Genomic DNA, 15,617 nt, shown 5'->3' on the forward strand with positions numbered 1-15,617 from the left:
AGGATATAAAGATGGGCTAAAATATAGAGAACTGAGCCATTAGACAGCCCAGAGCCCTGCCCTAATTTACAGAACAAGATAACTACCCCTCCCTCACCCTGGATAATACTGAAGGCTTTCTTTGAAAAGGGCAAACCAAAAAATCTCCAGGGACAGAAGGTTATTTGAAGGGTAGGATTCAGTACTGGAAAGAGGGGGCATTAAGTGAATATGTAAAAATTCCAGACCTCTTCCCCCACTTAACTGTTAAATCACAGGCAAACAGTCAAATCTTCAACCTCAAGCAGGAGATTAGATAAATTTTTCTCTACAGAATATAATCTTTCCAAGAGGAAGGAGCTAAATAACTGACACCAGAGGCTCTCCAACACAAAAGCCAAGTCAGATCACCTGATACTGGCGTTCATAGCAGAGGAGTCCTGCTCAAAAATTCCGAGCTTCCAGCTGGCTTTTTGGCAGCCTCCCCCCACCTTCAACAGGCAACAAAGGATTCTTAGATATCTGAAGTAATCCCCTAACACGAAAGATAGAAACCAAAGAAAACAAACTAAAAAAGGCAAGTTGGAGGAAAGACGCTAAGTTGGGAAACAAAATTTCAAAAGAACTATTATTATTCTTAGAAAAAATAGTGCAACCCTGAAACAAAAACACTCTACTTTTATTAAAAAAAAGAAACATTCAAAGGGAAAAAAATCTTAGAAATTAAAAACATTACAGCAGGGGCTTCCCTGGTGGCACAGTGGTTGAGAGTCCGCCTGCCGATGCAGGGGACACGGGTTCGTGCCCCGGTCCGGGAGGATCCCACATGCTGCGGAGCGGCTGGGCCCGTGAGCCATGGCCGCTGAGCCTGTGCGTCTGGAGCCTGTGCTCCGCAACGGGAGAGGCCACAACAGTGAGAGGCCCGCATACCGCAAAAAAAAAAAAAAAAAAAAAAAAAAACACATTACAGCAGAAAAGAAAAATTAAATTGAGAATCTTAGTCCACTCAGGCAGCTATAACTAAAATACCATAAATTGGGTGGCCTATGAATAACTTTTTTTTTTTTTTTTTGCGGTATGTGGGCCTCCCACCACCGTGGCCTCTCCCGTTTTGCGTTATCGACAGGATTTCTGCACTCACAGAGCTTATATTTCAGTGGGTGAGGCTAACAATAAAAGATAATTGAAAATGATGGTTTCTCACAGTAGATAAGTGCTATGAAGAAAATAAAGCAGGGTGATTCAACTGAGGTGGAGCTGTACAGAAGAGAATGAGGGGATAAATCTGTTTAGATTGGCTGTTGAGACCTCAGTGGGACGGTAACATTTTTTTTTTAAATATTTATTGATTTATTTGGCTGTACCAGGTCTTAGTTGCGGCATGCGGGATCTAGTTCCCTCACTAGGGATGGAACCTGGGCCCCCTGCATTGGGAGCACGGAGTCTTCTCTGGACCACCAGAGAAGTCCCTGGAACGGTAACATTTAAGTGGTCAGGAAGGAGCCAGCTATGTAAAGACCTGGGGACACAACCTTAGTGTGTTTAATGAGATAAGGATCTCATGACCGAACATAATGAGTCTAGTGAAGCAGTGGTACAAAAAAAGTCTGAGGCAGACACTAGATCACATAGGCCAAAGGGAAGAAGTTTGAATTTTATTCTACATGTAACAGGAAGCCACTGGAGGATCTTAAGCAGGGAATGACATGATCCGATTATTTTCAAACCTCAAATATACAATAATACTCCCGTCTTTAGGGCAACAGAATTCGTATTTCCACAGTTTGAAATGACTGCTATGTGCTCTCTAACCTGTTATTTAAAAGTTAGAAAATTTTAACCCAAGAAACTGCCTGAACATCTGTATTTAATGCTATAACCTACATAAACTGGCTTTAAATGAAAGTTAAAATCAGAGGATAGAGAATGAATAAGTGTGGTTAACAAACTCGATAAACCACACATGTTGATTTTTTCCATTTATTGAGATAGTTTAGAAATCACAATCCACATTTTTATTGCACCATTTCCAAAATTTTGAACTTCTAATTCAAAAATTCAAACTCACCTCGACAAGCTTCTTCAAAATCTTGAGTTATGTCCACCCAGTTTGTGTTGCTTTTTTCCATCTTTTCTGGTATACTGAGCTCCCATCCTGAATCATCATCGTCTACAGAAGCTTTCATAACCATTATTCCTATAAAATTAATATTGGTGTAAAAGAGAGAATGTAGCTTTCAGGGCAAGAGTATTTGCAAACCATGTGCGTTTAAGTATTGGATGAAAGTCTTACTAAACTCTTTAAGCACAGCTCTTCTGAGTTTGAGGACCGCACTGTAAAAACCTACCTTACTGCAATTAAATCCCACGTCAATTAACACTGCTGCTGCTTTGCCTATTTAGGAAGAAAAAATCACAAACCATCCCACAGCTGGCCCAAAAAGAACCAACTCCAGAGCTTCCTACTTTCAACACTGGCCACAAATAACCAAGGCACTCTTCAGGGTCCCCTCTCGAAGCCCAAGACACCAGCAACTACACAAGTCAAGGTGGTCCTTCACCTGCCCGAAGCTCGCCGGGCCAACCTCTCCCGGCCCCGCCAACCTCTCCCGGCCCGGCCGGACCCCTACACAGCCTGTCCGGGGGGCATAGCGTGAGGGAGCGCACCGCCGGGCCCCAGTCGCCGGGCCCAGGGCGGGGGCGCACCTGAGGAGGGGACCGCCCCACCCGGGTCAGCCCGGCCCGGCCCCAGCCCCACGGGCACGGAGGCAAGGACAGGGCTGTCGTCGCGCGGGAGAACTGGCACGCCCGGTGCCAGGTCGTCGCCCCGATAACACCGAGTAAGGCCAGGGCCCCGGCCGGCAGTGGGCACGGGGAAGCCCGCAGCTCCTACCTGAAGCGCGGCGGGAGGGCAGGGGCCGCAGGGTGACCTGGCGTCCCCAGGGTCCGCCACGCGCGCGAGGTGCTGCGGCTCTCTGACACGGGAGGGAAGAAGTCTCAATGGCTCCGAACAGCGGTCCCTATCTACTTCTCCCGTGGCCACCCGCGCTGCCACGCACCGCCCAGCTCGCGGAAATAACGACGCCGCCTGGGCCGCCGCAGCCAACCCCTCCCCTCTCAGCCCAGCCCGACCGGCCGCGTGCGCGCATGCGTACGCCCGGTGCGCGCGACCCCGCCTCCTCTCCCTCACGCCTTGGGACTTCGCGCTCCCCGGCCACACCCCCTTCCTCGCTACCGACAGCCTTAGGTCGGGGCGGCTATCTTCTCTTCTCGCGGGATTAGAGCCAATCGCGAGACCGGAAGCTACCTTCCTTCTCCAGCCTGCGGCCTTGTCCTGGGTAGTGGGTGAGTGCCGGTAAGGGGCGGAGCCTGAGGGCCCAGAGCCTGTCCCGCTTCGCGTCGCGCGGTTCTCTGGGAAATTCTTAGAAAGGTGCCGGGAAGGCGCGAGGAAGCGGTGGAAGTACGCGCAGGGGTTAGTTGTTGGGGCCTTGCATGAAAAGCCCAGTTACGAGAGCTCCATCGAGCTGGTGCTGCCTGACACCGGTTTTATGTTTCCTAGAGAGACTGGGGATTTCATGCGGAAAAATTGAAACAAAATATAAGCAGAATCAAGCCAGTTGTTTTCTTTTAGACCCTTTACATGGTTTAGATTTTTCCTGAAATTAATGATCAGTTTTAAAGTGGGGTTACATAAGTAGACTAGTATGGGTAGGAAACGAAACGCATGCTTATCACTACATAGCCATTAAGATAGCCTGAATTTAAAAGACGGGATCAAATGTTGACAACATGGAGCAGCTGGACATCTCGTATGTTCCTGATGGGAATCCAAAATGGTCCAACCACTTTGGTAAACAGTTTGTCTTTTACTGTAAAATTAATCATGCATTTACATGATCCAGCAATCACACTCCTAGGTATTTACTTAGGAATGAAAATGTGCACACACAAAAGCTTTTTTTTTTCTCTTGGTGAAGCCACATTAATTTCTTTTTTAAGTGAATTTGACTTTCAGTGCAGTTCCAATTCATGCTTTTAGACATACATGATCTCCAAAATGTTAAAGTAATTTCAGTCAATTGAGCCTTCAATGGCAAAGCTTATAAATTATATTTATTAGTATGGTCAAGATAAGAAAGGAGTTTGGGCTTTGATTATAAAATGCAACGTCTTTCTCTGATTCTCTTGGCTAAACTTTTCTTTTTTCCATTCTTTTCTTTGCTGTCTTCCATCTTTCTGGCTCGAATTTCCCTCATTAAATCAAAAAATACCTTGTCAACATTAGCTCGTGTTTTAGCAGATGTTTCCACATAGTTAACTTTCCACTGATCGGCTCTGGTTTTTGCCTCTTTATAGCTTTATTTTTAATGATCAAAAACTGGAAACAACCATAATCTTCATCATCTGGTGGCATATCCATACAATGATATGTAATTATTCATATAATGAATAGTAATTTTCGACAAACAGGGATGACTTCTTCACATGCAAAAATATGAATCTCATAAAGCATTATTCTGAGCAAAGGAAATCAGAGTATGAGCAAAAGATTATGATTCCATTTATATGAAATTCTAAAAAAGACTAATCTCTCATGACAAAACAGAACAGTGACTGCCAGGAGACGAGGTGGGTGTCAAGGAAGGATTAATTGGAATAGGGCTAGGTGATTTGAGGGGATGGAGACGTTCTGTATCTTGATTATGGTGGTGGTTATATGGCCGAATTCATTTGTAAAAGTTCATTGAAGTACACACAACGTGTGGATTTTACTGTGTGCAAATCAAACCTCAGTAAAGTTGATTTTAAAAACAGAAAAATATACATCTTCATGTCTCATATAGAATAATGTTTCCTAAGGGCAGGAGCTTTAACTATTTTGATCAAAGTTGTATCCCTACCATAAAAAGCAGTGGTTGGCCTATAGTAGGTACTCACTAAATACACTGAAGATAAGAATATAGAAAAGAATGACAGTAAAACAGAAATTTATATTGTTTCTCCGAAAGCATTTGATGATCTTTTCAGAGGCCGTAAGAAATCTAGAAAAGGATGAACTGACTGCATCTGAGTTATTCAGTATTATGTGTAGATTGTGACAAAAACCAATACAGCACACAAAAAAACAAACAAAGCAAAACACCAAATTTTTGAAATAAGACTGCATCCAAAGTAACTGAAAAATAAAAGTTAGAAAGAAAAGAAAAAGAAAAATCATCAGAACAGAGTAGCCAAGTGAAACAGGATTTTCTTAATTTCTTTACTAAAACCATAATTTATTTGAAATTCAAATTTCTTTTCACAACTTCTAATTATCTCTCTGCTTTAGAAACCATTTTCCCTGAGAAGGGAAAGATACAGTAATCCAATAAAGAGTTATAAAAAAGTTAAAATAAACTTCTGTGTTAAGGGATAATGTATAAGTATCCTCTGTATGATGTTTCTAGTTATATTTTTCTCACACATTAAATAGTTGTTCCTACTACCAATTACTACTGATCACCACTGTTAATCAGTCCTATTGTTTTGTTTTAAAAACAGCATTTAAGTAACAGAAAATTAAATACGGAATATATAATTTCAAATATCTATTTTTCATAAATTTATGTTTAAGACATATGTGTATATTTATTATACATCTTTTTTCCTATGTGGCTGTGTCCTGGATTGACAATGTAAAAAGATAGTCACCCCACTTCACTGAGTGAATACACCATAATGTATTCAACCAGTTCTCTGTTGATGGACATTTAGGTTGTTTGCAGGGTTTTCCATTATAAATAGTGCTACCATGAATAGCAGTGTACGTATGCCTTTTCATAATATTGCCAGTGTATCTTTGGGATAAATTCCCATAAGCAGCATTTGGGGTCTAAGAATACGTGCACATGTAATTTTGCTATCGCCAAATTCCCTCCATTAAGTGTCCCCTCCCCACAATTAGCAACGTATGAGAGTGTTCCCTTTTCCATAACCTCATCAATACAGTATGTGGCCAAACTTTTGAAATTTTTCCAAACTGCTAAGTGATAAAAATGCTATCTCAGTATAGTTTTAATTTGTATTCTCGTATCATGAGTGAGGTAGAAAATCTTTTTATCTTTTTAAGGACAATTTGCACCTTTCTCTGTGATCTGTCTGTCCTCATCTCTAGCCCATTTGTCTATGGGATTGATTATTTTCTTTTTCTTTTAAGATGCTCTATATATTCACTTTTTATTTAAGTTGAAATTTTTTAAACCAATGTGTCATTTGTCTTTTTACTTTGTTTTTGGTTGTTTAGTTTTTGTTTTGGTTTATTTTTTTATTTGCTATTTGAAAATATTTTTTAGTCAAAGTTATTAATAAAGATGTCATTTAGAACATGGGAATTATTGAGATCACATAAGAAGATGCTATTAAGAGGGAAGTGGGCTCAAAGTTGAGTCTGAGGAACCTCAACATTTAGAGATCAAGTAGAGGAAGAGGATCCAGGACTCTGAGAACAAAGGCTGAAGCAGGAGAAAAACCAGGAGAGTGGTTCACTGAATCTGAAAGAGATGTTAACGCCGAATTATCCCTTTAATAACAACACGCATACATAACTTATAACACTGCTTTCTTTATAAGAAAATCTTTTCAAAATTCCTTTTTATGGATGATTTTCAAGCAGTTTCCTGGGACCTATCAAGTCAATTTTTTACAAAAAAAAAGATTAACTACATAGGTAGATTACTTACAAGGCCATCAATAGTTGTCTAATGCATAAATATTGAAACTTAAACTTCTATCAAAATGGGAAATGAGCATAGAAGACATATCAACCAGTTGCAGATAGAATATGAAATTAATGAATTAGAAGAGAAAATGAGAGAAGAAATAGTGAAAAAGTATGAATTAGATAAACTTTAGATGCTAATTGAAATATTGTAAATAATTTGACTATTGAGCAAATCTGATGACTGACTGGATATTTGATATTACATTTTTAAAAATTTAGGTAGTATAATGGTATTGTAGTAATCTTTTAAAAACATCAGTCTTAATATTTTTAAGAGATGCATACTGAAATATTTATAAGTGAAAATATTTGATGCCTTGTATTTGCTTCAAAATCATCCAGTGGGTTTGGAGGTAAATGGATAGAGGGAATAAGATTTGTTGATAATTATGGAAGATATTGATGGACATAACAGTTCATTATACTGTTCTCTCTACTTTTGTGTATGTTTAGTTTTTTCATAATAAAAGTTTTCTTGAAGAAAGAAATTAGTAGCCAAGTATCTGTCCCTAACAGCTTTATCTCATTGAAGGACAAAATGGTTTTTATTCTTCTGTATTACCATAGTCCTAGCAATATGAGTAACATGAAACATTGCAACAAGTATGTTGCTACAAAATAAAACATGTTGGTGTGGAAACTGCAAAGTAAATTGGGAAATTTAAAATTGTCTTCCCTTAAATGTTACACTAAAGAGTTACTGTTCAGTGACCTAAATTCTTTAATGTTTTTTAAAATTTTACTACCATAACCATTGGGTATTTTTCTTGTTATAAAACCAATATAAAAAATTACTCATGCATGTAAGCTAGCATATAAAAATCGCCCATAATCCGAGACTGAAAGATGACCTTTGTTTATACTGTTCATTCATTTTTCAGGCATATATATGCTTTTATTTTGTTTTATTTATTAAAAGTGGATTCTCATTGTACATATTGCTTTGTATTCTATTTAACTTCCAAATGAGCTATTTCTTTCACATTAATAAAAAGTATTGTGGAACATTCAGACACACAAGTATTTTTTCCCCTCATAGGATTCTTTTAAATCTTACTCATATCTGTGTTATTTCTCCTTTGTGATTTTCTGATCTTGAACATTTTTTTTCCTTTTCAGGTTAGTAAGAAGTTTAACTCATATAATTTTTCTGTTTGTAGGTTTTTCCCCCAAAAACCAGCTTTTAAAGTTTTGTCCTTTTTGTATGTTTTCTAACTAATTAATTTCTTATTTTTCCTCATTAATGCCATCTCAGGCTCTGTTGGTAGTCCTCTTCTAGTTTCATAAGATAAGTTTCATAGCAGCACTATTTACAATAGCCAAGACATGGAAGCAACCTAAATATCCATCGACAGATGAATGGATAAAGGAGATGTGGTATATACACACAATGGACTATTACTCAGCCATAAAAAAAGAATGAAATAATGCCATTTGTAACAACATAGATGGACCTAGAGATTATCATACTAAGCAAGTCGAAGACAAATATCATATGATATCACTTATATATGGAATCTAAAATATGACACAAAAGAACTTATCCACAAAACAGAAACAGACTCACAGACATAGAGAACAGACTTGTGGTTACCAAGGGGGAGGGGGGTGGGGAGGGATGGATTGGAATTGTAGGATTAGCAGATGAAAACTATTATATATGGAATGGATAAAAAACAAGGTCCTACTATATAGCACAGGGAACTATGTTCAATATCCTGTGATAAACCATAATGGAAAGTAATATGAAAAATTATATGTATATGTATAACTGAATCACCTTGCTGTACAGCAGAAACTAACACAACATTGAACTTCAATAGCAACTGTACTTCAATAAAATAAATTTTAAAAATAAGATGAGTAGTTGGTTCCTTTAATTTTCATTCTTTGTATTTGATAATGAGAAAATGTCAGATGCTTTTCCAAGAGGTCCTTTCGGTTCCCTAAATGTTTCTTATAATACTATCTTCCACATATGCATTATCTTCTGACAACATAAATAATAACTTTCTCTTCTCCCTCCATACCTTATTTTTTTCTAATTTTTTCAGTCTCTGTCTTTCATATGAGAAATTTCTTCAGTCTGGTGATTGTTGGCTAGAAGTTCATATTGAAGCATGGTGTTTCAGAGAGTAGCTCTCAGGGTTTGTGCTTCCAGGAAGGGCTTGTCAAACGTTGTCTTCACTATGAGAAGACCTGGCTGGGCCATTCAGTTGGTGAATCTTTGACAGCATCAACTTTGTGTCTTGTGTCTTAGGCTGGTCTCGTTTCTCAAAGGTGCTTCTGATCCAGGGCCTTCAGGTGTGGCTGTGCAAGCCTGGGCACTGCACACCAGGGGTGTCTTTCACATAAATTGTGTGTACGTAAGGCTCCCCCAGAGCTGTGCAACTTAGCAGTTTTGCTCCAAAAATCTACTAGCTGAGTAGCCATTTGGAGTGGAGGAAGAAGACTGGGAGATGAGGGAGGGAGAATCAATATCCATTATAATATTTTCACTTAATCTCCCTTTTTCATAAGCACCCCCTTTGCCAGAGATTCCTTTACCTTTTCCAGTCTTCCATAGGGATTGAGGAGGGGCTGTCACAGCCTCCCCATTAGGGAGGTGATGTCAGGTCCTGGTACTTCTGAAACATATTCCCCTTCTTTTAGCCTCATCCTAACCTCCACCTTGGGAGGTAGCTGGTTCCATCTGTTCCTGGAAATTCTAGGTGTTTCTGTGGTACAAAATGGGTGGTTTCTTGGGTTTCCCCATCACTGGCTCATGATCTAACTCTCTTGGGTCCACTATGTAAGTGCCCTCATCCATCTGCTTCATATCATCAAAGGCATTGTCTTTTCTTCATCCATTTCTTTTGTCCTTGTGAGTGTGCGCCTTTTCATCTTCATTTTGTGGAGGTTTATACCTGTTTCCAGTCCTCCATATTTAACAGGAAGTCTGAGGAAGGGATCTGGAGCAAGTTTCTTGAACATGCTAAATTCCAGTGTCCTCATTCGTAAAGCAATGACTTTACATTGCTTACAGAGTTGTGAGAATCAAAGTTTAGAGAACTGTAAAATTACATAATGTAATCCTTTTTCTCATTCCTCTGATATCTCAGTTCTCTAGTGCTACTTGACTACATGGTCTAGAAAGTTATTTATCTAGTACTGAAAATAAAGTTCCAGGACTTCACTTTTGTCACACCCAGATTCATGTCTGCTTATTCCATTTTTAAACATCTTTGAGGAAAAGGACCTTTATTTTATACGCTCATCTGTTCAAAAATCCATTTCAGGGCTTCCCCGGTGGCGCAGTGGTTAAGAATCTGCCTGAAAAGGCAGGGGACATGGTTTCGAGCCCTGGTCTGGGAAGATCCCACATGTCATCGAGCAACTAAGCCCGTGAACCACAACTACTGAGCCTGTGTGCCACAACTACTGAAGCCCGCGCGCCTAGAACCCGTGCGCCTACAGCCTGTGCTCCACAACAAGAGAAGCCACCGCAAGGAGAAGCCGGTGCACAGTGACAAAGACTAGCCACTGCTCGCCTCAACTACAGAAAGCCCGTGCACAGCAAAGAAGACCCAATGCAGCCAAAATTAAATAAAATAAATTAATTAAAAAAAAACCATTTCAGTGACTTGAGTTTATAAAACTATAAAGGCACTCATGCTTCAGTTTCAGCACTTTGCAGAAGTACTTTTTAGTTGCCTAAAATGCAGCCATTCAGAAGCTTGAAGATTTATATTAAGCCTCTTATGATTATCAGCCCTGACATAAAATGTAAAACCACCTTTATTCTAAACTAAATTGAACCAAAAATGTAGATGCTTACGTGAGACATATAAATTTCTCCCTATCCTTTAGACATGACTTTTCTTTTTTTATATATTTATTTTTTTAAATTATTTATTTATGTATTTATTTTTGGCTGCATTGGGTCTTCGTTGCTCCGTGCGGGCTTTCTCTAGTTGTGGCGAGCGGGGGCTACTCCTCATTGCAGCGCAGGGACTTCTCATTGCAGTGGCTTCTTTTGTTGCCGAGCACGGGCTCTAGGCGCGTGGGCTTCAGCAGTTGCGGCGCTCGGGCTTAGTAGTTGTGGCTCGTGGGCTCTAGAACACAGGCTCAGTAGTTGTGGCACCTGGGCTTAGTTGCTCTGCAGCATGTGGGATCTTCCTGGACCAGGGCTTGAACCCGTATCCCCTGCAGTGGCACGTGGATTCTTAAGCACTGCGCCACCAGCGAAGTCCCTAGACATGACTTTTTAAGAGCTATAAATGGTCATGTTTACCTTTTAGAAAAGAAGTATGAAATAGTACTTTAACCTGCACTGTCCCTAGACATCTGAAGTCCTTGGAGAATTCTGTCAAAGGTAAAAAAACATGTTTGGGTGACCCAAATGTAGAAAATCATGAGAAGAATGTTGTTATTTATAGAATAGCAATATTTCCATCTTTGTGTGCCAGATAATCTTTAAAGTATACTTTAGCACAAACAAAAGAGATTTCTATTCATTGGTAATATTAAGTAGGAATATAAAACAAGAAGTTAATAATATGATTCATTCAAAACTGGAAGGTAAAGTAGCCAAAAAGAATGCAAAATGAAATCTACTCTAGCAATCTTTCTTACAAAATTTTTACAAAATTATTTGAAAATAATCCAGATAAAATATACTGGTAAGGGTGTAGGAAAAAAAAGATCTGTTACAAACTAAGATTGGCAATTTTGCAGTACTGTTCTATTCTTTTTCTCCTTAGAGGTCTTCAAGAACTAGGAATGTCCTTAGGGACATTTAAGAGCTAGATAATGGCAATATATGAAATTTAGGGTTATCATTATAATGTCAACACACGAGTGGTAGAATACCTGGAGTTGTACTAAAAGATTCAAAGGAGCATCACAAATTCAAGGTTCTTCAAGAATCTAAGGTATGAGAGACACCGTTCTACACACATATATTACAACCAAACAGATACAATTTAAAAATGTCTGCAAGCACTCCTCTTCTTTCCTTATTTGCTCATCCTTCCTGGAAATTAAAGTAGACTGAGCAAGATAGGACATGTCTATTTCTTAGGATTTTTGTATACAGTTTTCACTTCTGCACATCCTTTTTGTTCTGCTAAGAGCAGATTGCATTCATGTTGTAGACTCTTTCTCCACAACACAGACCTATATGATTCTTTGCATCTTCACATGGTGCTGGTCTCTCTTTACTCCATATGAGAAAAGTACAAAGAAGAAAAATTACCTCTTTTACCATCACTGCATTACAAACTCTTATTTTTTCAGTTCTGTAACTTTTTGATTACTTTATGTAACACAAATACTCATTAAGTGTCTTTTTTTTGTACCATGTTCTCTTATATGCAGTGGTGATATCTCTGTATGTAAGACAAATAAGATCCCTGCTCTCACAGAAGTTATAATTTATGAAGCTAAATTATTCTGGTGTTTTATTATAAAGCAAGTTTAGCAAATTAGAGGTAACTGAGAAGAAAGAAAAGCAGGAAACACTAATTCATGTCAAACACAATTATTGTTAGCATTTTTATCTCTTTGTTTCTATATTTTTTTCTTCTGCCAGAATTTGTCGTTGTTTTCCCTTTTGGGTGAATGGCTGCGGGGAGAGAGAGGTGTTGTTTAACATACTAGGTCCTACATTTTTGCACTTGTGAATATGTGTCCATGTAACTGCATAATTCTCATGGCCATCATTTTGATAGTCTATAAAGCTCACATGTTTATTATTTCTTGGCACGGGCAATTGGGTAATACCTCAGGTTCACATATCCCATCCTTAGGAATAACTGGTCTACCCTGGAGTTTGTGAGAAATGCTCCTTATAGCTCCAAATGATCTTTTAACTTCAGACTTGTTGATCAGAGGTCACTGGGTCTATAACAGACTCACACAGAAAGGAGACCTGTATTTATGCTATTGACCAATGCTATGACACACTTTCCCATAGAAATAACATGATGAATAATCTTCAATTCCTAGACCAGTCCAGATCATGAGGATTATGTTTTTTTCTTTTGTTGTTGTTGTTTGTTTGTTTTTTGCCTATGATGTACTTAGTGCACTCTTGGCATTATGCTTCTTCAAAAATTTAATTGGCTTCGAGCACCAGAATCATAAACTAAACCATTGTTATCAAATTGGTACTAGGTGAAAATATGTTCAGCATTACAAATAACTGCCATACAAATGAATTTTTGGAACGTGACTTATTTATAAAGTGTTCACTGACATAGCAATGTTATTTTTCCTTGTTAAAGGGAATAATTGTCAATGGATAGAATCAACTGTGTTCATCTATTTATTTCATCCAGATACAATGCAGTTGGGTCATCTTTGCTTGAAAAACAATCTCTGGCTTTAGTGATATTATTTGAAATAGTTCAGATAACAGGACCTAGAATTTAGTCCTCAAATCCCAAATGTGGGCAAAGAATTATCTAGGTTTCTGAGGGTGTGCCAAAATAAAGGCATGACCCTCAACTAGCTTCTGATTTCAAGGAAGAGAGTTGCATGTTAACAACTAAGTACAACCGTGAGCCAGAATGAAGGAGAGTGCCACAACAGTGGTAGAAGCTTTGAAGAAAGTAAAAAGACCTCAAATAATGGAAGAAAATTTTTGTAAGTTATATATCCAATGTGGGACTTGTATATAGAGTATATAAAGAACTACTACAGGGCTTCCCTGGTGGCGCAGTGGTTGCGAGTCCGCCTGTCGATGCAGGGGACGTGGGTTCGTGCCCCGGTCCGGGAAGATCCCACGTGCTGCGGGGTGGCTGGACCCGTGAGCCATGGCTGCTGAGCCTGCGCGTCCGGATCCTGTTGCTTCGCAGCGAGAGAGGCCACAGCAGTGAGAGCCCCGCGTACCGAAAATAACAAAACAAACAAACAAACAAACAAAAAAAGAACTACTACAACTCAATAATAAAAAGACAAATGATTCAGTTTAAAGATAGACAAAAGATCTGGACAGTTGATGTGAAAGAAGATTTTTTGCACATAGCTGCCTCCCTTGCATCATTTCTGTCTCAGCTCAATGATCCCCTCCTCAAAGGCCTTCTCTGACCAATTTGTATTGCTTTCCTATATCACTCTCTATCCTGTCATCCTGTCCCATTGCCTAATCACTATTTGAAATTACCCTGTTTTCATTTGCTTAGTTATTTATCCTGCCTCCCCGCAAGAATGTAATCTCCCCAAGCACAAGGATTGTACCCATTCTGTTCTCTGCTCTGTCCCCAGTGCTTGGAGCAGTGCCTGTCTGGCAGATATCAAATTTGTTGAGCAAATTAATAAATTATGAAGTGTCAAAAGGATAGTCAGCTAAATTAATTATCTATACATAGGAGGTTGAGTGAGTCTCAAAGTTTCATTGAAATATTTGCTTTAAAATATTAAATTCCAAAAATAATTAACTTGTAATTATTTGTAGAATGCAGTGCAGGCATCAGATAGAAATACATGGTCTTTTCTAATCCCAAGATGCCATTATCCAAATATGTGTTGTCAGTTCCTGAGATGGCTTTCCTACATTGCATAGCTACATTTGGCAAAAGCACCAACATTTGTATGCAAATCCAACATTCTCCCTGTCTATTTCTTAGAAATTTATATGCTGAGTCTCTCCAAAGGTAGAGAGACCAGACAGAAAGTATGTGGCTTGAATGAGAGTTGCTTCAATTTCAGGCAATTTTTATTCTTAATCAACAGAAGTTACTCACTCATTTTCCTCTAGAAATGAAATTCTCTTCCTTTCAATCCTCTTTTCTTTGAAAGAGCAATCCCCATGACTGAGACAAACGTACATGTCCAAGAACACTGAAATCATTCTATGGTAAAATCAATGTTTCATTTTCAGTAATTCATCTAATAGTTTCTCTTTTTAGTATACATTGTAAATTTTAGTACATGTAATAAATTGGGTTGTCAAAAATACTTCCCTGTTTTTCAAAACACCTCAATAAGTAAGAAATAAATTAAGAAAAATATTGCTGGGAATTCCAGTGGTTAGGACTCCATGCTCTCACCGCCAAGGGCCCGGATTCAATTCCTGGTCACGGAACTAAAATCCCAAATCCCACAAGCCACATGGCATGGCCAAAAAAAGAAAAAAGAAAAGTATTGTTGCCCATATTATATAGCTAGCTAGCTCATATATTCTTGATCAAAGGTAAGGTTAGCATATACTAATGAAGTCAATGCCCATTTCTTAGCTTATTCATTAGTTCCAGTTTCTTTTCACTAAGTCCATTATTGAATAGCCAGTGAAATACAGAATCATCCATCAGCTTATGTTTTATTATTTGTTAAAATTAGGCTAGGTTGATGAAAATTAGGCTAGGTGTCTTTCCCCTCTGGTAGATTTTCTGCCACAAGCTTCCAAAAGAAAAAATAGGTTTCTTCTCAAGCATCATATCTTTGGAACTCGTGCTCTCCCACGACACCTCACCCCAGGCCTCTGTTTAGAATTTAAGAACTATGTCAGCGCCGTGTTGGAGAGTCTCCATAGGACTGTACATAGGTAGGTAGGTGGGGGTAAAGTTACAGCCTATTAGATGTTCTCAGGCCAGCCAGTTTACACCCTTAACTTCAATTTTATTGCTCTATCTTAAAAGTTAGGAAAGAAACCCTGGGTTAGAACTAGGAGTTCTATTCTACATTCAGGGTTCAAAAACCACCGTCGTGGGCACTGGTTGATTCATCCACCTCCATTCAATCTCAGATAAATAGTTGGAAGTCAGTTGCAGTAGTTCTATTTCTCTTCCAAAGTGGAGTGATGAAAAGTTTCTTGGGTTGCTGTTAACAGTTGGAATAATGAATGTCTTCACTGGTTTTTTTTAAAAAATTAATTTATTTATTTTTGGCTGTGTTG

General features: G+C 38.8%; 1 protein-coding gene across 1 annotated transcript in view; it reads right to left on the reverse strand.

The window, feature by feature from the left end:
* Nucleotides 1-2,995, reverse strand: part of NAA35 (N-alpha-acetyltransferase 35, NatC auxiliary subunit) — an 87,477-nt gene extending 84,482 nt beyond the window's left edge. The window contains exons 1-2 of the mRNA XM_065878767.1: nucleotides 2,541-2,995; nucleotides 2,048-2,176 (exon numbers count right to left, since the gene is read on the reverse strand). Coding sequence (XP_065734839.1) covers nucleotides 2,048-2,171 — 124 coding nt within the window. The 5' untranslated portion in view covers nucleotides 2,172-2,176; nucleotides 2,541-2,995. The remainder of the gene's footprint in view (nucleotides 1-2,047; nucleotides 2,177-2,540) is intronic.
* Nucleotides 2,996-15,617: the final 12,622 nt, after the last annotated feature.

Source organism: Phocoena phocoena, chromosome 6, assembly GCF_963924675.1.
Source record: "Phocoena phocoena chromosome 6, mPhoPho1.1, whole genome shotgun sequence".
In the NCBI taxonomy this organism is placed as follows: Eukaryota; Metazoa; Chordata; class Mammalia; order Artiodactyla; family Phocoenidae; genus Phocoena; species Phocoena phocoena.